Source organism: Phyllobates terribilis, unplaced genomic scaffold (assembly GCF_046119375.1).
Source record: "Phyllobates terribilis strain yellow unplaced genomic scaffold, ASM4611937v1 Scaffold_7__3_contigs__length_470593459, whole genome shotgun sequence".
Classification (NCBI taxonomy): Eukaryota; Metazoa; Chordata; class Amphibia; order Anura; family Dendrobatidae; genus Phyllobates; species Phyllobates terribilis.
This window is the reverse complement of record NW_027362767.1, coordinates 396,458,040-396,480,590: the sequence shown is the minus strand read 5'-3', so window position 1 is coordinate 396,480,590 and position 22,551 is coordinate 396,458,040. Positions and strand designations below refer to the sequence as shown.

The following is a 22,551-nucleotide window of genomic DNA, read 5'->3' as shown; positions in this document are numbered from 1 at the left end:
GGTAGATAGATGGTAACCGCTCTTCACTGCTATATTGTCATACAAATTATCTGTATAATTCAGACGTATTTTTATATTTTTCTCCATATTTTCATTGCTAAGCTGTAAGTCGTACATCCTCTCAGTAACCAGATTCACTCCAAATTGGTGCTATACTATGTAATGACTGTGCTATATTATGTGATATATTCTTTGTAAGCCATTTTTGGAAAGCTCATCTCGTCATTAGTCAGTTTTTAATTGGCTATCCCATGTATACTATTTATGTATTTTGTGAGGTTTTTTTTATTGTGATTATTTGCTAAAATATTACTCTCTTATCTGGGAGACGTGTTACCTCGTATTTTTTGGTCTTGGTCTTGGCGTGGTGACATTTTCCACTTAACTAATGTTTGGTTTTAAAATGACACTATACTAAAAATTGTGTTCTTTGTTGCATTTTGGAAATTTCAGAGAAGATCCACAAGGAGATTGATAATGTAATAGGAAAAGATCGCTGTCCATCAATAGAAGACAGGAGTAAAATGCCGTATACAGATGCCGTAATCCACGAGTTCCAGAGATTTGCTGATATTGTCCCTACTGGAGTGCCCCATGCCCCCAGCAAGGATACAACCTTCAGAGGATACCATATTCCAAAGGTACAGTATGATGTACTCATTGACCCCTCCTGACAATGTTTGCTGTTTGGCATCTGTTTAGTAGTGTGTGCCACTACAAATTTTCATTTCTCGCCACATTCGATTTTAAGAGCCATGTTCTTTCCTGTCCATTCTCTGCCCCAACAAGCCTTGGTCCTCACTTTTCTGAGGCAGTGGTCAAAAGAAACATCGTGGAATTTTTCTTACTTTTTTCAGAAGACTGAAATGTTACTTCTTTTCCTGCAATCCTCCTGACCGATCCAGGAGACTTGGCGAATATGACTGTGACTGGCTGTCCCCTGTTTCTTTATTTTATGCTTATGAGCCACGGCCGGCATTTGATACGTTCTCTTTTTACTATTACTTTAGTGTTTATTATTATTTGCACAGTATCTAGTCAATGTACCTCAGACACATAGGGGTAATTCCATGTGAAAAAAAGTTGTGCAGATCTTCTCAGTGTCTTGGGTTACTTCTTCCTATCAGCTATTTACTAGATCTCACTGCTAACACTTTTTGTTGTCAAGGTCCACATTGACATATTTCTTACATTTACTTTCAGGGAACCTTAGTGATTACAGTTCTAACCTCTGTCCTAAAAGATCCCAAATATTTCAAAAACCCAGAAGAGTTTGATCCTGGACACTTCCTTGATGAGAAAGGCAACTTTAAGAAAAATGATGGATCTATTCCATTCTCTACAGGTAGGAAACTATTTCTTGATTACGGTAGAAAAATGACCTGTAAATATATGACTAAATTTAGGTTTCAAATTAACTGTAGTTTGGAAATGGGACTACCCTACTTTGACATGGTTGGTAGACATAGGTTGAATTAAAGGAAGACCAAAACATGACTTGATAGGTCCTTGTCTTTACAAAAACACCATATTTATACTATTGCAATCATAAAACTCTAAAGACTTGGTCTACGTTTTTTTTAAGAAGTCAAGGCTAGAGATTGGGCATATGTAATATTTGTGCAACTCCTAAGAAATTTCATGATTTAACCAGGACTTGTAGATTGAGTCATCACTGGTGGACTGAAGAACTCTATGTAAAAGACATTACCAAGAACCAAAAAGCTAAGTTCAGTATAGAATGAATAATGTGGAAATAGTTGGTAGCGCCTTGGAAGCCACACCTAGAGGAATTATACACTGGACCCCAATAACTATACACTGGACCCTTTTAGGTTGGGTTTTCTAGTCCAGTGAGGGTTAATCTGTGCTGGGAATAATTGGTAATGTTAATTTTTTTTCTTTTAATATTCTTAGGATAAGCTTCTTATTTGACATCATGAGAGATAGGACATAAAACTAAAGAACCCATATACAGTACAGACCAAAAGTTTGGAAACACCTTCTCATTTAAAGTTTTTTCTGTATTTTCATGACTATGAAAATTGTACATTCACACTGAAGACATCAAAACTATGAATTAACACATGTGGAATTATATACTTAACAAAAAAGTGTGAAACAACTGAAAATATGTCTTATATTCTAGGTTCTTCAAAGCAGCCACCTTTTGCTTTGATGACTGCTTTGCACACTCTTGGCATTCTCTTGATGAGCTTCAAGAGGTAGTCACCGGAAATGGTCTTCCAACAATCTTGAAGAAGTTCCCAGCGATGCTTAGCACTTGTTGGCCCTTTTGCGTTCAGTATGCGGTCCAGCTCACCCCAAACCATCTCGATTGGGTTCAGGTCTGGTGACTGTGGAGGCCAGGTCATCTGGCGTAGCACCCCATCACTCTCCTTCTTGGTCAAATAGCCCTTACACAGCCTGGAGGTGTGGTTGGGGTCATTGTCCTGTTGAAAAATAAATGATGGTCTAACTAAACGCAAACCGGATGGAATAGCATGCCGCTTCAAGATGCTGTGATAGTCATGCTGGCTCAGTATGCCTTCAATTTTGAATAAATCCCAACAGTGTCACCAGCAAAGCACCCCTACACCATCACACCTCCTCCTCCATGCTTCACGGTGGGAACCAGGCATGTAGAGTCCATCCGTTCACCTTTTCTGCGTCGCACAAAGACACGGTGGTTGGAACCAAAGATCTCAAATTTTGACTCATCAGACCAAAGCACAGATTTCCACTGGTCTAATGTCCATTCCTTGTGCTCTTTACCCCAAACAAGTCTCTTCTGCTAATTGTTTGTCCTTAGCAGTGGTTTCCTCGCAGCTATTTTACCATGAAGGCCTGCTGCACAAAGTTTCCTCTTAACAGTTGTTGAAGAGATGTGTCTGCTGCTAGAACTCTGTGTGGCATTGACCTGGTCTCTAATCTGAGCTGCTGTTAACCTGCAATTTCTGAGGTTGGTGACTCGGATAAACTTATCCTCAGAAGCAGAGGTGACTCTTGGTCTTCCTTTTCTGGGGCGGTACTCATGTGAGCCAGTTTCTTTGTAGCGCTTGATGGTTTTTGCAACTGCACTTGGGGACACTTTCAAAGTTTTCCCAATTTTTCACACTGACTGACCTTCATTTCTTAAAGTAATGATGGCCACTCGTTTTTCTTTACTTAGCTGCTTTTTTCTTGCTATATTACAAATTCTAACAGTCTATTCAGTAGGACTATCAGCTGTGTATCCACCAGACTTCTGCACAACACAACTGATGGTCCCAGCCCCATTTATAAGGCAAGAAATCCCACTTATTAAACCTGACAGGGCACACCTGTGAAGTGAAAACCATTTCCGGTGACTACCTCTTGAAGCTCATCAAGAGAATGCCAAAAATGTGCAAAGCAGTCATCAAAGCAAAAGGTGGTTACTTTGAAGAACCTAGAATATAAGACATATTTTCAGTTGTTTCATACTTTTTTGTTACGTACATAATTCCATATGTGTTAATTCATAGTTTTGATGCCTTCAGTGTGAATGTACAATTTTCATAGTCATGAAAATAGAGAAAAATCTTTAAATGAGAAGGTGTGTCCAAACTTTTGGTCTGTACTGTACATTAGATGAAAGTTGGCCAAAGCCAGTGATTTTGGGGACACCAGCTGACTATCTGATATATATGAGGGCTTCTCAATTTTCCCCTAGCAGATCATGTTGGGGAGAGAAGAATTGACCAGTTGGTATTTCAATGGTCAATCATTTTGATGCTAGGAGAGTTTTAGCCTCCGCTTGAGTTTTTGGTGAGGGGACTTCTTCTTTCTTTTCATTGAAAACATGTGAATGCTCAGCCGAGCCACGTATTCATGTGCATTAGGCAGTCAGGAGAGTCCTGATTATCCACCAACAGCTATATTGTGTGTAGCCAGCAAAGAGGGCAATTTGATAAGACTGGCATAGTGCATGTCAGTCTTAATGAAGTCCTAGCTGGAGTACACTCACCCAAATCCTTAAGCGCCCCTCGCTGACTGATGAATCAGACTCATCTGGTACCCAATGTTTCCTGTCGCCAGAAATGTATGCTCAGGATGGCGTACATTTGTGGAGTAAGTTATGCCACTAAAATGACCATGACTAACCCCACCCCATCTAAGTAGGCCTTTATCAGGAAATAGAGGTCTTAAGAAGGGATAATCACAGCTGTCCTGTACCCTGGATTATGGTGTTGTGAAGCATAATATAGAGTACTTGGACACTTCTAGTCTTCATAATAGGGTTATAGGTACACTAACACCTCAGTTTTACATTGATTTTGTTGTGGAACCAGTGGTATGGCCATGTCTCTAATGTGTAAATCTAGAAGTGGGAAACAGAGTGCACAATAGGGTGATAAACTATGGAGGGAGAGTAGGAGAAGTGCTGGTTACACTCACCTGATGGAGTTGTGACAGGCACAATTGTTATATAGGCATGAAGAAGAACAGGTGCTGCTGCCCCATGGCTGGTGGATTAATCCACCAGGAGACAATGGATCCATTTGGACGAACATGTAGGTTGGCTGTGCTGCTGGAGTAAATCAATTCTTCAGAAATGATTGATGAGAAAAAGGATTTGTATTCTAAACGCAATTCAATGCCGTACTAGTGTCTTTATCAAGTGAAAAAAAACAAATGTAATGTGTCATAGGAACAGTTTTTCAACATGATAACACCATGCCACATGTTGCTGGTGATACTGTAAGCAGCTGGCCTAAATGTACTAACATGGCCTGCAGCATCTCCAGAATCGAGCACATCTGGGATGTCATTGGTTTGCAATTGCAAAAAGAGCTGCCAGCAGCGGATCTTGATGATTTTCCCAAGTGCATTAAGCGTGGCAGAACATTTTTGAGACAACCATTAATAACCTCTTTGATAGCAACCAATGTGTGTAGTTGCGGGTATTACTGCATGTATACTTGTTTTTATTTATGGTTAGTTACCATGTTTTCATCCTTTGCATATCATTATCATATCTATCCATCCTGTGATTTCCATAAGTTCACGACTTTTCTTTCTTGGTGTTGCAAATTCCATGTTGAAGAGTGTAATTTTTCTAAATCACACAACACTTTAAGTTAAAAAACCTATAATATGACACCTGGACAATAATATATAAAATATAACATTTATTATTGATGTATTAAAAGCAATGAAAAATACATAAATATAATAACGGAAGGAAAGCAACACAAACACAGGTCGCCGGGATTTGACAGCTGTAATACATGTAAAAATGTTCACTAATATTAAATATAGTCACGTGCTGCAAATATATAAAAAAGATCCACACTGCAATAAGTCATGTAAAGTTTACATAAGGTGCAAAGAGTAAGTAAATAGACTCACAGTGCAAAAATAGTCATTGAGGCAGCAAATTGTATAGTGAAACAGAGTATAAGGTAGATATAAATAACAGAGCTGTACTGACCCGTAAGACCTAGATCCAACGCGCGTTTCACCTGGGCTTTAACGAGGATTTGATCATATCGTTACTTACTCTTTGCACCTTATGTAAACTTTACATGACTTATTGCAGTGCGGATCTTTTTTATATATTTGCAGCACGTGACTATATTTAATATTAGTGAACATTTTTACATGTATTATAGCTGTCAAATCCCGGCAACCTGTGTTTGTGTTGCTTTCCTTCCCTTATTATATTTATGTATTTTTCATTGCTTTTAATGCATCAATAATAAATGTTATATTTTATATATTATTGTCCAGGTGTCATATTACAGGTTTTTTGCTGTTTATGCAGACACATGGGCATTTTGATGGTTCTGTGTGACTTAGCTCTCTGATTGTTATAAAACCCTTTAAGTTAGCTTGATTTCTTATTGTATACGCTCATTCTCTTTTCTCAGGCAAACGCATGTGTATGGGAGAAGGCCTGGCTCGCATGGAGCTCTTCCTTTTTCTAACCTCTATTTTGCAGAAGTTCACCTTGGAGCCCACTGTAGACAGAAATAATCTTAGCATAAGACCAGAGCCCAACACTAATGGTTCAAGAGCTCCATCATACCAGATGAATGTTGTCTCTCGTTTCTGACTTGAAGACGAACTTCTTGCTTACAAGCCTACAAGCTCCATAACTTAAAAAGACTGCACAAAAATTCATATATATTTTTTTTTATTCTTTTTGAGTATTTTGGTACCACAGTAGTAATGTACACAAAATAATATATTTCTTAACTTTCTAAATAAAATTGTTATGTTAATTAAAATATTGGACTTTAACGTGTCTTTTCTCCTGTATGCTATATGTATTTTTTTTTTTTTCATGCTTTTTTTTTATACCTTGAGCTGGGGAGAAGGGGTGCCTCATTATAACCCAGAGCCTGGATCCCCTTCCCTTTTGCACTTCAAGCTCACTTTCCATCTTTGAGGCTGTCACAGAAGTAGAAGGTACCAGGCTCCTTGCTTCTTCTGGCTCTGCAACCTGTACCAGTGACCCTATTCCCTCACATCTCCTCAAGTCCCTCTCCCCAGCTGTCACTAACTACCTAACTCAAATATTTAACCTCTCTCTTACTTCCAACATCTTTCCCTCTTCATTCAAACATGCCATCATATCCCCTTTACTTAAAAAATGTTCCCTCTATCAGAACTGCGCTGCTAACTACAGACCTGTCTCTAATCTTCCCTTTATCTCTAGACTCCTGGAACGCTTGGTCCACTCTTGTCTAATCTGTTATCTATCAAATCAATCTGTTCTAGACCCATTACAATCTGGTTTCTGATCTTTACACTCTACTTAGACTTCCCATACTAAAGTCTCTAATGACCTATTAACAGCAAAATCCAATGGCCACTTCTCCCTGCTGTTTCTCCTGGATCTCTCTGCTGCATTTGACACTATGGATCCCCAGTTCCTCCTCACTATGCGCCGCTCTATAGGCCTCAATGTTACTGCTTTCTCCTCCTACCTCTCTGACCTCTCCCTTACTGTATCTTTTGCCCTCTCACACACCTCTCCTCTTCCCCTTACTGTCGGGGTTCCTAAAGACTCAGTCGTAGGCCCCTTTATTTTCCCTCTATGCACCAACCCTATTGGACAAGGGTTGTATTTCTGTCCAGTCGCTTCACTGATGCCTCCATCTTGTGCCAGTCATTACACTGGTTGCCCATCGGCTACAAAATAAAATACAAACTCATTTCTCTCACCCACAAAACTCTCCACAGTTCTGCACCACCCTACTGTATATCTCCTCCCTCATCTCTACTCCAAATGACCTGACTAATATCTAGCCCCCATGTTTTTAAGCATGCTTTAAAAACACATCTCTTTAGACAGGCCTATCACTTCAACTCACTAACCTAACTATCCCCTATTACCTCCTTCTAAAATGTTAGCCATAATTTGCTTCCTCCCACTCATCTGTATCCACATCCTCCATGCACTCAATAGCAAACAATAACTGTACTTAGATACTGACTGATAACCCGATCATGCAGCTTTAAACAAAAACCCTTATTTATTATAATGATGGCCAGACCGGGCATAATAATATTTCTATTATAATACAGCTGTTCTGAGGAAAGAAGTATGGCTAACATGTAACCTCAGAATAAAAAATAAACTTTAAATCAGAAAAATCTATTAAAAAGCGGACAAACACACAGACTAATGTGTGAAAACCACACCAGAGGTACTGAACTCTACTCTATTGTGTATTTCATAGAGCCCTAATAACACAAAAGGGCCACTTCACACAGCTAATATCACATTGATTATCATAAAGAACTCTTTTATACATATAGGGAAATAGGATTATATAGAATCATGTTATGAGTTTGTCAGTAACCCATAAGGATAGGTGCAACCCGGTATACAAAGTGCCAAAAGTGCATAATTAAAATCACAGACAGGATCACTCGTCCATAGATCCTTACACTATACATAAACACTGATCTGGCCTTAAATATATACCTATATGCTGGTTCCTACCTGACTGCGGAGGTTGGCACCCTAGTTAAAGTAGGCGATTTTGGCGCACCTGCTCCACGCCGGCTATCTCTAAATTTCTTGGCTTGCCCTAGAATTACTTACTAGTAGCACCACAATCTGATGCAAGCTAAGGCATATGTAATTAACACAGTCAGCAGAAATTAATGTAGATGGAGGACTTATCTTGACCGTAGAGAGATGGTCTCAGATACATAGCGAAGGTCTGACCAGTGTCCCACATGGAAGAATTATCTTGCCCATAGAAGGATGGTCCTAGATGAATTACGAAGGACTCATGCCTCTAATTAGTGTCCCAGTGCCTCAACGCGTTTCCCCAACTTTTTTGTTTCCTCAGGAGGCTGATACAAAAGGAATGTCCAGGGTATATCAATAAGTAGAATATAGATGTCTATTGGTGCAGATACGTACTGATGTTCAGTCCATTTTGATAGTCAGAACTGAGATAGATAAATCAAACCTTCCCTCAGTCCTGTTTAAATAGATCCTCCCTCGTAGTTCCATTGGTCCCAATAGGAAGTGCCTCATAATAAATATCAGGTGTATGCACCTGCAAACAAAAATCCCCCATACTTCATGTGTTTGCGCTCTAAGCCCTCCAAGATAGTCTATTGATATACTGTTCAACCTGGCAAAGTGGCGTGCGTTCCACAAGGTGGAACACATGATTTCCGGTTTCCGCTTAAGTCACTTCCGGTACTCGGTAGTATGATGTTTGTGCATTCCACCACTTGGAAAGCACAGTTTCCGGCTTCACAGTGTGTCAAATCCGGCGCTCGCCAGCCCAGCAGCACCATCATGCACACAAGGGGATGTATAGCACAGTCAGAGGCATCCAAAAGGCACATCCTCAGCACATTCTCAGCGCCAGCACAGCACCAGCATGCAACCAAGAAAATGAGTACCACAGCCAGAAGCCTCCAGGAGGCGCATCATCAGCAGCAAACCACAGAATGTGTGCGCACAAAAGTGCCACAAGCAATCAGGCCAAAAATACAGACAACTTCCCTGTCAACCATAAAAGTTATAGGAAATATATATAGACATTGGAATACACTATATAGACCAGCATATTGACGATAGGGGACCACCAAGTGTACATACCCAATAAATATGTTACATAGATTCTAAATTCAGAGAGATTATATGAACCCATACTCTCTCAATATAACTAAGCTTGATGAATATAGTGGATGGGGAAGGAAAACTAAGAAAAATAAGTGAAGATGAGGGCATCCCAAGCATAGGATAACCCATAGATCATGGCAAGGCAGTAGCCAATTTTTTTAGTCCAAACTGGACCTGAGTAATGTACCAGGAAACCCCCAAAACAAACTACAAAAGTACAAAAACGGGGCATATGACAACTGTTCATTAATGCCTTTTGGTGTGCTCCTTTTCAGTCTGAATATCCATTCACATTCCTTCTGGAGTACTCGTTTATCATGATCTCCCTTTCTGACATTACGTCTTACCCTTTTCATGATGTTAAAAGAGACCTCTTTGATGTTGCCACGATGAACCCCATTAATGTGTCTCGCCAACGGTGTATCTCTCTTGTGGCGTATGTCCCCCAAGTGTTCGCCCACCCTGCGTATAAATTCTCCACACGTCTTCCCAACATAGTCAAGAGGACAAGAGCAGGTGACTTTGTAAATGACGTTATCTGTTTTACAATTACAGACGTCCCGTATAAAGAACCTCTTGCCAGTTGAAGCACTCATAAACGACTTTCCTGGACTCATCTGTTCACACATCTTGCAGTTGTTGCAATGGAAAAAGCCACAGACCTTCCTGTTTAGCCAGGTACCAGTCGATTCTTCAGGGATCATCCCTTTCTAATTGTCACACTCGGCGACACAGATATCGCGTCCTTTAGGTCCGGGTCAGATACCAGGATATCCCAGTGTCTCCTGAGAATTGCAAAGACTTGTTCACTCTTATTATCTAAAGTTCCTATTAGTCTAGATATATCACTCCCCATTCTAGGATTACCCTCATGTAGGGAATCTCTCTTGCATTTCATTGCATTATCACATGCTTGATTCAGGAAATGTGTTGGATATCTCCTCTCCCTGAATCTATATTTCAAGTCAGAGGATTGCCTACGATAATCACCTACGTCAGAACAATTTCTTCTGACCCGAAGGAATTGGCCCTTTGGTATCCCTTTTTTTAGTGCCGTGGGGTGGTGGCTGTCCCACCGTAGAAAACTATTAGTAGCTGTTGGCTTGCGGTGGGTGATCGTTTGTAGATGTCCCCGTTTCTCCTTAATAATCATCAAATCCAGAAAAGATAATCGCACTTTATTAACATTCAGTATTCTTACAAATTCTGTGAAGTCACCTGATGACTCTGTCGACAAAATAAGAATATCATCTATGTATCTGACCCACAACATGATCTAATCTTGCCACCACTCCTCCTCCCCAAAAATGTGGGTTTCCCCCCACCAGCCCAGGAAGATATTGGCATAGGAGGGGGCACAGGGGCTTCCCATCACAGTTCCCCTGAGCTGGTGGAAGTACTTCCCATTGAAGAGGAAGTAGTTGTGGGTCAGTACATATTTGAGGAGGTTCAACAGAAATTTGTTGTGTTTCTCACACTCCACTGCTCTGGATCTGAGGTAATATTTAATGGCTTGCAGGCCCTCCCAGTGTGGTATATTGCTATATAATGCTTCCACATCTATTGATGCTAAGATAGTATCTGCAGCAATATGGATCCCCTCAAGTTTCTTATGGAGATCAGTTGTATCTCTAATATATGATGGAAGCATTGTTACATAGGGGCATAAGATACGATCTAGATAGATCCCACTGTTTTGTGTCAAGCTTTCAACACCTGAGACTATAGGGCGTCCTTTGAGTGGACTGAGGCCTTTATGTACATTGGGTAAAGTTTAGAAAGTGGGAGTAACCGGGAAAGCTGGGCACATAAAATCATAATTATCTTGGACACCAGATGTTCATTTAAAGCCTGGTCCAGGATTCCCAACAGTGATTTCTTATACTCAGTTAGGGGATCCCCAGGAGAGTCTCATACGTATATTTGTCCATGAGTATTCAGTCTCACATTGTAAGATATTGTTGATGGTCCATTATGACAATATTCCCGCCCTTGTCTGAAGTCTTAAATATAAGATGTTTATTTTCCTCTAAGGACCTGAGGGAAGATTCATCCTCAGCTGTCAAATTAGATCCTGAATCCCCAACATTGGAAATCTTGCACAAGTCCCTTTCCACCTGATTAATAAATATATCCACACTAGAGAAGTCATCTGATGGTGGCATCTTTTTGCTCTTATTTTTCAAATTAGTAAAACGCCCAATCAGAGACCGAGGGGTGTGGCTTGCAGTGCTACTGATGTACAGAGGATCCCACTCATGATATGGTGAAGGGGCTTGGCTCTTATCTAATTTGCATTATATATGACTGTCTAGATTAACACTGGAATTTCTGCACCCTTAATACCCCTGTATCTATGGACACCATGTTATTACACTGTGCCTCTCTACTGCAGGCATTCCCTCACCAATATACTGAATGCACAGCGCTCCTGGACATAATACACGTCCCCTCACCATATCAGGAGTGGGATCCTCTGTACATCAGTAGCACTGTAACTACACCCCTCGGTCTCTAATTAGACGTCCATCTACACACCTCTCTCTGTCATGCTCCCGGTTAGGCCTGCCCACTTGTGCCTGATTGAACGGCGGACCACACACCCCTCCACTAGCCCGGTCTTTTTAAACTAGTTCTTCCTCATTTACAACTAGGCCACATGTCTGAGCAGTGGATACTGCAGACACCTTTCCAGTGCTGCCTGCTGCAGTGTAATCAACTCCCAGATGGTATGTACTTGGGATTTTAACCCTAGATTTCCCCATTGCTCACATTTGATTCCTGCTTTGACTGGATGCTGACACATCTCTGATATAGCACATGATTTCACTCTATCTCAGTGCCTATCTCCACTACCATGTCTACCACATGTTTTATATGTCTTCTTCCCCTGCTAGGTCACCTGATACTTCCTCGGCTTCTGTCTGAAAGCTACTGCTATTTTGCCTTCAGATTTCATTCCTCTACCTGTTAGGGTTTTTTCCTCCTCCATTTTTTTCTTTTTTTCTTTCTCTTTTTCTCCTCTCCTCTTTTCCCTCTTTCCTCCTCCATTTTTTTTCTTTTTCTTTTTCTTTCTCTTTTTCTCCTCTCTTCTCATCTCTCCTCTCTTCTCATCTCTCCTTTCTCTCCCCCCTCTTGTTTTCCCATTTCTTTCCAGTTTTTCTGACTGTTGCTTTTCCTCTTTTTCCATTTTTTCCTTTCCTGTCCCCCTCTGCCTTCCTCTCTCTGTTTCTCCCCTTTTTTCTTAGTTGCTTTCCCCTTCCTCTCCCTCCTTTTCTTTCCCTTTTCCTTTCTCCCTTTTTTCCCTTCCTGATCACCCTCATTCTCTTACTGCCCTTTTTTTGTGCCCTTTGCTTTCTTTTTTATTTCTTCTTCCTCCTTCCTCCAGATTTCCAATTTGGATGGGCTATTCTGAGGAAGAGCTCCTCCTGATGAAATCTTGGTAACGCAAGATTTCTCCTCTTACAATGGTTCTATATGACAACTTCCAATTATTATAATTGTCGGTGTAATTTTGTCTTTACATGTATGTAGATTTTGTATTCAATTTTTGTACATATATGTTTTTGCCGGGTAGACTGATGAAGGTCTTACTGACCGAAACGTCTTGAATCTGGAATTTCTATGAATAATAAAATATTTCAGTCTGTGAAGTAGCTAGTGCCAAGTCTTTCTTACACTTTTTAAAGGATTAAGGTCTTACTTGGACACCAAAGTATACCCGGAAGAGCAGTGTTTGTTATCATAACAGCTAGAAAAACAGAACCTCCGGTGAAATGTCTGACTTTGCTGGCTCAAAAAGGTAACCTCGGAAAAACTTGGCACTGGTCATTCTGTCTAGCAGGTCCCAGACAAACCCTGGCTTTCACTCTTTAACTTTTATATGGGGGTCTGGACTTACTACTGGGCCTTATGATATGAAGTAACTGTTGGTCAAAAGAATGAGTCTGAGGCAAAAGTATTCAAACTAGCCAGGTAAGTAACTTGAGGGATGGAATCAGGAGACAAAATGCTTAATCAGAGATATAACTGCTGGGCTCAACCAAAGCAGCGTCAGACTAGCTAAGGTTTAGATAAAGGTAGATCTTGGTGATATCCCAGAACAAAGAATAAGCCAAGCAACAATTGGCAACTCCTAACTGACTGCTGGAAGCTTAAACAGAGTGTGGTGCTGTTCTGATGCGCCCCCTGGGGCCCATGGGGTTACTCGGTAGGCGGGCTGGTCAGTTCTATTGGGGTACGCATGGTGGCAGTGACCCGGTCCGTGGTCCAGGGCAGTTAATAAATAAAGAAAAGAGGAGAATAAAGTTGCGGGGATAAGGTTTCGTGATGCCACCCGTGGTATGTGGCTATAGGTGGCTGCCGCTGCTGTTCAGATCCACTGGGGCTGTTGGTGACACAGCAGAGATGGTTCAGCTCTCCACGGGTAGAGCTAGGCTCCAGGGCAGTTAAAGAGAGAATCTTTGATATTGGTGTTGTAGTGCAAGGTAGGTGACACAGAAATTTAGTGAAGGACACAGCGGGGTGCAATCTTCAAGTTTTTACTCACAGTTTTTACAGTGATCCAGGTTACAACTGCCAGCAGGTTATAACAGCCCTCCTAGTCCTGTGTCCTCCGGGGAAGTGATCCAGCAACTCTCAGATAACTTGGATGCACTTGATCGGGAACCCCTTCTTGTGTACCTTTCCCGGGTCGTCTCTCTGCACTGGCTCTCACCCTCCTGCCCTGCACCTCACACAGTGTCCTGAGCCAGTGGCCACGGGCCTTGTCGGGCGATGTCCTCTTTGTCCCCCTGGTCCTATATAGCCACCTTTTCAGCGAATGTGTGTGGTTTTTGGCTACGGCACTTAAAGATACCGCAACCTCCGGTTTGCTAGCTGAGTCTTGCCGTCCTCCACTAGTCTGGGGCCGGTCTCCTACTGCGACCTGATCCTTTCACGGTCAGCATGAACTCGGGCGCACGGGTGGACTACACACTTCCCGTGCCCCTAGGATCATTTCTCTCTCTCTGGAGCCTTTCTTACTGCTCCGGTCTTCTCTCTTCTCTCTCCCACTGGGCCCCTCTGACTGGACCCTCACTCTGTCTGGACCCCTACTCCTCAACGGTCCTCACTCACTGGGCTCCTCTAGATGTTTCTACCCTTCCTTTTATATTCTTTGTCATGTAACCAATGTCACTAACTGTCACTCTACGTGGTCCCCTCTGCCTTCATTCCCTCCTTCAGTGTTGCCCTAAACTACTTCCTCAACCCACCTCCTCTACCTAGTTCCATCCTCCAGACAGGGACCGGGTCTGTACTCTCCCTCAGGAACAATCTTGCCCTTCCCTAATGGAGTGGTGTAGTGTTGGATGTGAGTGTGTGAGTCCCAGGTAGTGCTCCCTCCTTACCTAAGAGTGGGGTACCACACCTCTGGCTGAGATGCAGTACCTCTGTGGCAACTGGACCCGCAGGGGCGCCACAGCTCCATGGGCCACAGCAGGGAGCTGATTACCTGGCTGGACAACGCCTTAAGGCTGCGTGCCAATTTTGCATTTTTCAAGCATTTTTGCCGCAGAATTTCCGCAGCGAAAATGCTTAAAAAACACTTGCCAATACGCGCCCCATGGTCCCCAATGATAATCCGCATGTGCTGTGCACATGCTGCGGAAATTTCTGCTGCGGATTATCATTGCGGAAAAATCCGCAGCATGTCCATTATTTTTGTGGAAACACAGCATAATTGCCGCCATTGACTTGCATTGAATCTCATAATATCCGCATGACTACATGTGCACATGCGGATATTAAGCGATTCAATGAGCGGATGGTATCCGGGTCTGGAGAAGAGGAGACTCTCCTCCAGACCCTGGTACAATAATACCTGTTAAAAAAAAAAAATTTTAAATAAAAAATAAACATTATACTCACTTTCTGATGGCCTGTGGTCTTTTCTCCAATGCGTCCTGGCTCCCCGGTGGCTCGCTGTAAACCTGTATGGACAATATGTTTCTGCTTGGGCTTTAAACCTACAATCTATGGGCTGGTAGAGCTAGTTAAAACCACCTGTGAATGAATAGAAGGAATTAGTGGGAGGGACGCATGGTCAGAAAAAAGGTTGTCAAACTTCTAATAGTGTGAACACGTACCTGCTGCAATGTCCCAGGAGCGGGATCCCAAAAATGATTAATTGAAAAAAGAGGGGTCGCTCACTGGTCTATTCGGGTGCACTGAAGAAAAAAGTCATCTAAATTGCAAAGAGAACTTCGGCACTCCATTCATTCACAGGTGGTTACTTTTCATTTTGAGCTTTTACCGACGGCCTCGGTAAATGTCCAGATTGACCGGTAAATCCTAGGTTTTACCGGCCTTCTGACTTTTACAGTAACATATATATGGGCTGAATATCATCCTGTATAAATGGACCTTAGCTCTCTTACCACCTCTTCTGCTATTATTTGATAGATATACAGTTTTCCGTTCCAAACTAAGAATCCATAGCACTCAAATTTTGCTTGCGATAAACAAGTATATTTTGGAAGCATCAAGGCTATTTAATTTTTGAATATGTTCTCAAAAACTAACAAATCTGTACAGTAGCCAAGTAGCAGAGGATGCAGCTGCAGAATCCGACCATCGAAGTGTTTGTGAGAGGGGTGGGCGTCATATCTGATCTCCAGAGCTCTCTGACATCACACCAAGATGAGACAGCCCTCTCTGCAAGCCCCGAGAGCGGAAGTGTTGAACAATACAGCTGTAACTCTGCACTTTACACAAGTCCAATCTGTTCTCACTGATTACATGTAGGAACGCAGCCCTGTACGTGACCGAATATATATACATAGGTCATAGTACAGACCAAGCTGTAGTCGCTGGGGCTCAGGATGGCTCTGAACATCGCAGCAACGCTTCTCCTGGCTACTGGGGTCACTCTCCTTATTTATCTCATCAAATGGTGGGGTTGGGTCAAACAGAAGGACCTGCCTCCAGGACCTACACCACTACCGATCTTGGGGAATATCATACAGGTCAACACTTCCGAAATACCACAGTCATTAGTTAAGGTAAGATCATTCAATTTATCATAGTCTGTACTAGTATTGAGCGAGCATGCTCGACACTGCTCGGTACTCGCCCGAGCATCACGCTACTCGGGATGTTCGGCGAGCACCGGAAATTTCCGGGTTACTCGAGCGGGAGCTCGGGTCTCCGCGCTGCATGTTTGGTGCTTTTTACAGAGCCAATGAACATGCAGGGATTGCCAGCCAGTCAATGTAGTGCCGCAGCCATGTTGTTTGTGGGCATTACAGTGATTGGCTGGCCGCACAGCGTCACCTCGAGTATTTAAAACCGGGCGCCGCCATCTTGGACACAGTCGCTCCGGATTAGACAGTGTAGGGACAGCGCTGCTGAGCTAGGAAGAGATTTTTCCTGCGAAATAGTTAGTGTAGGGTCTGTGAAGGCTGCGAGTACAAACAAACAGTCCTTCTCAGGACTAATATCCATCCAAGATATCAGGCAGGCAGGCAGGCCGCATAGGAGACGCAGTGGTCATACCAGCAAACGCTGCATTACAGTCCTGTGTGCTCCTGTTTCTGAAATTGCTCGACTTAGCTCCAGGTCTCGGGGGCCAGTAAAAATCCTTTTTTTTCATCTAAATCATCTTTTTTTTCCCTCCTTCACACTGTACAAATACCCGTCTAATTAACCTATTGCTGCCCCCCCCCAAAAAAAAGTGTGTCTCTGATTTTTCAGACACAAATATATCTGTTAAAAAGAGTCTAGTATAGGCCACAGAAACAGAAGTGTGGTTTTGCATTTCCACGGGTCAAATCTCTGTAGTATCCAGTTGTGGGCCTTTTGTATCTAAAAAAAAACAGTTTGAGTGTGTCGCTCACTGTTCAGCTGCAAATATATACGTTTAAAAAAGTCTGGTATACACCAGTAAATTATAACTGTGGGTTTGCTGTTCAACGGTAAAAAATCTCTATTATCCTGCTTTTCGCTTTTTTGGCCTTAAAAAAAAACAGTAGTGTCTCCTGATTGTTCTGGCACAAAAATATATCTGTTGAAAATAGTCTGTTGTAGGCCCGACAAATCCCAGTGTGGTTTTGCATTTCCACGGGTCAAATCTCTGTAGTATCCAGTTGTGGGCCTTTTGTATCTAAAAAAAACAGTTTGAGTGTGTCGCTCACTGTTTTTCCACAAATATAAAGTACAGACCAAAAGTTTGGACACACCTTCTCATTTAAAGATTTTTCTGTATTTTCATAACTATGAAAATTGTACATTCACACTGAAGGCATCAAAACTACGAATTAACACATGTGGAATTATATACTTAACAAAAAAGTGTGAAACAGCTGAAAATATATGTTATATTCTTGGTTCTTCAAAGTAGCCACCTATTGCTTTGATGAATGCTTTGCACACTTTTGGCATTCTCTTGATGAGCTTCAAGAGGTAGTCACCGGAAATGGTTTTCACTTCACAGGTGTGCCCTGTCAGGTTTAATAAGTGGGAATTCTCGCCTGATAAATGGGGTTGGGACCATCAGTTGTGCTGTACAGAAGTCTGGTGGATACACAGCTGATAGTCCTACTGAATAGACTGTTAAAATTTGTATTATGGCAAGAAAAAAGCAGCTAAGTAAAGAAAAACGAGTGGCCATCATTACTTTAAGAAATGAAGGTCAGTCAATGCAAAAAATTAGGCAAACTTTGAAAGTGTCCCCAAGTGCAGTTGCAAAAACCATCAAGCGCTACAAAGAAACTGGCTAACATGAGGACCACCCCAGGAAAGGAAGACCAAGAGTCACCTCTGCTTCTGAGGATAAGTTTATCCGTGTCACCAGCCTCAGAAATCGCAGGTTAACATTAGCTCATGTTAGAACTCTCCTGTTAGGTTTTTTCTATCTTGCTGGTCACGTGACCTTTTTTGCCTGTTTGGTCCTGCTCTGCCCTTCTGGCCTTGCTGGACTACATAGTAATTTTTACTCTTGAGCTAGCTTGGTGCTCTGTTACCTTTCTAAGTCAGTTTTGCTAGGTCTTCGTACCTCTATGTTCTATGTTGTTTGTTTGTCTTTTTACTGCTACAATTTCTGCTAGGAGGTGTCCATCTTTCTCCCAGTCCCTAGTTCTTGTAGGGGTCCCTTCCTCACATCTATAGGTCTTCATTCAGACTAGCCGAGGACTTTAGCGGGTCTGATCGCAGGATCAGGTTCCCCGTTACATCGTAGGGATCCAGCTTAGTTCTATTGTAGGAACAGATCTCCTGTTTTTCCTTAGTGCTTGTAGCAGATCATAACAGTAAGTCCAGCCCAAAAATTTCTCTAAGGAAAGACTTCCAGTTTCCATCATGGTGTCAGTTCAGGATTTGGCTCAACGCCTGCAGGGACTCTCTCTGGAGGTGGCCGAGCTCCAACAACACGTGAGTAGCTGTTCTGGAGCGCATTTTGTGAAGCCAAAGGTACGATTGCCTGATTTATTTTTTGGTGAACATCAAGACTTTTTTTTCCTTGAAAAATGCTTGTTTGCTGTATTTTTGTATGAGACCCAGATCCTCTGGTGATGAATCACAGCGCATAGGGTTCATAATGTCACTTTTGCGCAAAGAACCTCAGGGATGGGCCTTTTCTCTCCAACCTAGTGATCCGTGCTTTAGATCAGTGGATAGTTTTTTTTCTGCTTTGGGATTGTTGTATGATGATCCTGATCGTGTCTCATCTGCTGAGTCTGAATTAAGGCGTTTGAGGCAGGGATCAGGTAATGTGGAGAATTATTGTACTCACTTCCGTCGGTGGTCTGCTACCATGGGGTGGAACGATTCAGCTTTGAAAAGTTTGTTTCTTGCGGGGCTAGGTGAAAGGGTTAAGGATCTGCTGATTGCTTATCCTACACCTGGAAACTTGCAGGAGGCAATGCAATTAGCTATATGGGTGGACAGGAGACTACGTGCAAGGGTTAATGAGAGTAAATCCTCTGCCATGTCAGCTCCGAGTCTTGAGAGGGTCTGTACTGACATTGGAGAGCCGATGGAGATTGGGGCGATGTCACCCCGCTCTCAGGAAAAAGACCGCAGAGTTTCTGAAGGTTTGTGCTTTTATTGCGGTGGATCTGACCATTTCATTAAGAACTGTGTGCTTCGTATGAACAAAGAAAAAAAAAAAAAGGTCAGCTACACCGGTATAGCCTGTTTAAATACTAAGGGTGTATTTCTGTCTGCTACTACTGCTGCTCAGGAAGAATTAATTGAATTTCGGGTATTTGTGGATTGTGGTACTACTCTGAATGTGATTGATGGGGGTTTCTTGGAAAAACTTAAATTAAAACCCAAACCTTTGTCATCCCCTATTGCCGTGGTTTCTGTCGATGGCTCTCCCTTAAAGAGTGTTACTCACAAAGTCTGTGAATTTCCCCTCACTATTAATGGTATTCACCAAGAGAATTTGGATTTGGTAGTATTAAATAATTTGCCTTCTCCAGTAGTTTAGGGGTTACCCTTGTTAAAATTGCACAATCCTGTACTGGATTGGTCTACCAATGAAATTAAGTCCTGGAGCCCTAAGTGTTATGACAAGTGTTGTAACGGGCGCATTGCTGCTGTGGATAAAGGGGAATTACCTGTACCTATTCAGGATTTTTGGAAAGTTTTTTCTGAGAAGGAATCGCAAATTTTGCCTCCCCATAGAGACTATGATTGTACCATTGAATTTTCCCTGGAGCGACTCTTCCTAAAAGTCGTTTATTTAATCTTACTATTCCTGAGAGAAAGGCTTTGGAGGAATACATAAAGACAAGCTTGGCCGCCAGTCACATTAGGCCTTCCAAGTCTCCTGTGGCTGTTGGATTTTTTTTTGTTAAAAAAAAGGACGGCGGTTTACGTCCTTTTCTGGACTTTCGTGAGATTAATAAAATTACTGTACGCAATCCTTACCCACTGCCATTGATTCATGATTTGTTTAACCAGTTAGTGGGGGCCAAGTGGTTCTCTAAAATTGATCTCCGGGGGGCATACAATTTGTTGCGCATGAAGGAGGGTGATGAATGGAAGACTGCTTTTAACCCTCCTGTGGGTCATTTTGAGAATCTGGTTATGCCTTCTGGTCTTACCAATGCTCCAGCATTTTTTCAGAATCTTATTAATGACATCCTTAGACCTTTGATCGGCAAAAATGTGGTTGTTTGTATTTGGATGACATTTTGATTTATTCGCCGGATCTGGAGTCTCATTGGCGGAGCGTACGTGAGGTTTTACAGTTATTAATTGACAATTCGCTTTTTGCTAAGCTAGAGAAATGTGAGTTCGCAGTACAGAGGATTAGTTTTTTGGGCTACATTATCTCCAGCGAAGGTTTTGAGATGGATCCGGTGAAAGTTCAAGCTGTGCAGGAATGGCCTAGGCCTATTGGTTTGAAATCGATACAGAGGTTTTTGGGTTTCGCCAATTATTACAGAAAATTCATTAAAAAATTTTCTATTATTGTCAAACCACTGACGGATCTCACCAGGAAAGGTGCTAATGCGGTTCAGTGGACTTCTGAGGCCATTGGAGCTTTTGTGTTTTTAAAGGAGAGGTTCAGCTCTGCTCCCATCCTTATGCAGCCTGATGTGACTAAGCCGTTTTTGGTTGAGGTTGATGCTTCTTCTGTGGGGGTCGGTGCGGTGTTGTCTCAGGAAAACAAGGATGGAGTACATCCCTGTGCCTTTTTTTTCTAAATTTTTTTCTGAAACTGAACTTAATTATGATATTGGTAATCGGGAATTATTGGCTATTAAACTCGCATTTGAACATTGGCGTCATCTCTTGGAAGGTGCTGAATTTCCCATTCAGGTTTTCACTGATCATAAAAATCTGATCTATCTTGATGCTGCCAAGCGCTTGAATGCCCGTCAGGCTAGGTGGGCACTTTTTTTCTCGCGGTTTAATTTTTCCGTTACTTACATCCCGGGTACCAAGAATGTTAAAGCTGATGCTTTGTCTCGCAGCTTTTCTTCCATGGTCGGTGCTGAGGAGGAGGAGAGCATTTTACAAAAAGGTGTTGAGATTGCTGCTTTGGACTCCGTTTTGGAGGATGAGATTCTTAAAGCTCAGGAGAATGCTCCATCTAACACTCCCCATGGGAGGTTGTTTGTGCCTAGGACCTTTAGGAGAGATTTGTTTGTTGCGTGTCATGAGTCTCGGTTGGCAGGTCATCCAGGAATTTCTGAGACCAAGAGACTTGTGGGTCGCAGTTTTTGGTGGCCTGGATGGCAGAAGGAAGTCATTAAGTGGGTGCGTCAATGTACTGTATGCGCTAGATCTAAGTGTTCACATACTCCTGTTGCGTGGTTGCTTTGCCCTCTGGAGGTTCCTAGTGCACCTTGGACACATCTGGCTATGGACTTTATTACTGACCTTCCCCCCTCTGAGGGTTTCATGGTCATCTGGGTGGTCGTGGACCGTTTTAGCAAGATGTGTCACTTGGTTTCCTTCATCAAACTGCCCTGCGCTAAGACACTCGCTAAGGCCTTTGTCAAGGAAATTGTCAGACTACATGGCGTTCCTACTGACATTGTTTCTGATAGGGGACCTCAGTTCGTGGCTTGTTTTTGGCGTGCCTTTTGTGACAGGTTAGGAGTTCATTTGTCATTTTCATCTGGATATCATCCTGAGTCTAATGGCTAAACAGAAAGGAAAAACCAGGATGTTGAGCAGTTCTTGCGTTGTTTTGTGGCAGACAATCAAGAGGGGTGGTCTGAGTTTCTGCCACTTGCTGAATTTGCTCTTAACAACCATACATCCTCTTCTGCTGGGTGTTCGCCTTTTTTTTGGTGTTCTGGGAGACATCCGTCTTTTGGGTCATTCTCCAAATTGGTATAGGCTGTGCCTGAGGAGGAGAGTTTTTCCGGTGATTTGGAGAGAGTTTGGACGGATGTGCGTGGTAATCTTCAGGAGGCTAACAAAAAATCAAAGAGGTTCTTTGATAGGAAACGGCAAGAGGTTTTGTTTGCTACTGGTGACATGGTTTGGTTGTCCTCTAAGAATCTGCGTTTGAGGATTCCTTCTAAAAACCTGGGTCCCAAGTTTGTAGGTGCTTCAAAGTGCTTCAGATAGTTAACCAATCTGCTGTTAGGTTGGACGTTCCTACTTCCTGGAAGATTAATCCGGTGTTTCATGTTTCTCTGTTGAAAAGACCTGATGTGTGGGATGGTGATGCCTCTGCCACTGTTCCTCCGGTGGTGGAGGATGGGGAATATGAAATTTCCCGCATCCTAAATTCTAGACGGTATAGAGGGAGTTTGCAGTATCTCGTCACTTGGAAGGGTTTCGGACCCGAGGATAACTCATGGGTGAGGGCGGAAGATGTTTCTGCTTCCAGACTTGTCAGAGCGTTTCACAGGAGGTTTCCTGATAAGCCTGGGCCTAAGGGATCCGGAGGATCCTCTTAGAAGAGGGGGTACTGTTAG

The 22,551-nt window shown here is 42.4% G+C and overlaps 2 protein-coding genes across 2 annotated transcripts in view; both read left to right on the top strand.

Moving 5' to 3' along the window:
* Window positions 1-6,254, top strand: part of LOC141154989 (cytochrome P450 2A4-like) — a 38,200-nt gene extending 31,946 nt beyond the window's left edge. Inside the window, exons 7-9 of the mRNA XM_073641579.1 lie at window positions 454-641; window positions 1,204-1,345; window positions 5,895-6,254. Coding sequence (XP_073497680.1) covers window positions 454-641; window positions 1,204-1,345; window positions 5,895-6,079 — 515 coding nt within the window. The 3' untranslated portion in view covers window positions 6,080-6,254. The remainder of the gene's footprint in view (window positions 1-453; window positions 642-1,203; window positions 1,346-5,894) is intronic.
* A 9,538-nt stretch (window positions 6,255-15,792) lies between these two features.
* Window positions 15,793-22,551, top strand: part of LOC141154990 (cytochrome P450 2H2-like) — a 39,426-nt gene continuing 32,667 nt past the window's right edge. Inside the window, exon 1 of the mRNA XM_073641580.1 lies at window positions 15,793-16,167. Within this exon, the coding sequence (XP_073497681.1) occupies window positions 15,988-16,167 (180 nt within the window). The 5' untranslated portion in view covers window positions 15,793-15,987. The remainder of the gene's footprint in view (window positions 16,168-22,551) is intronic.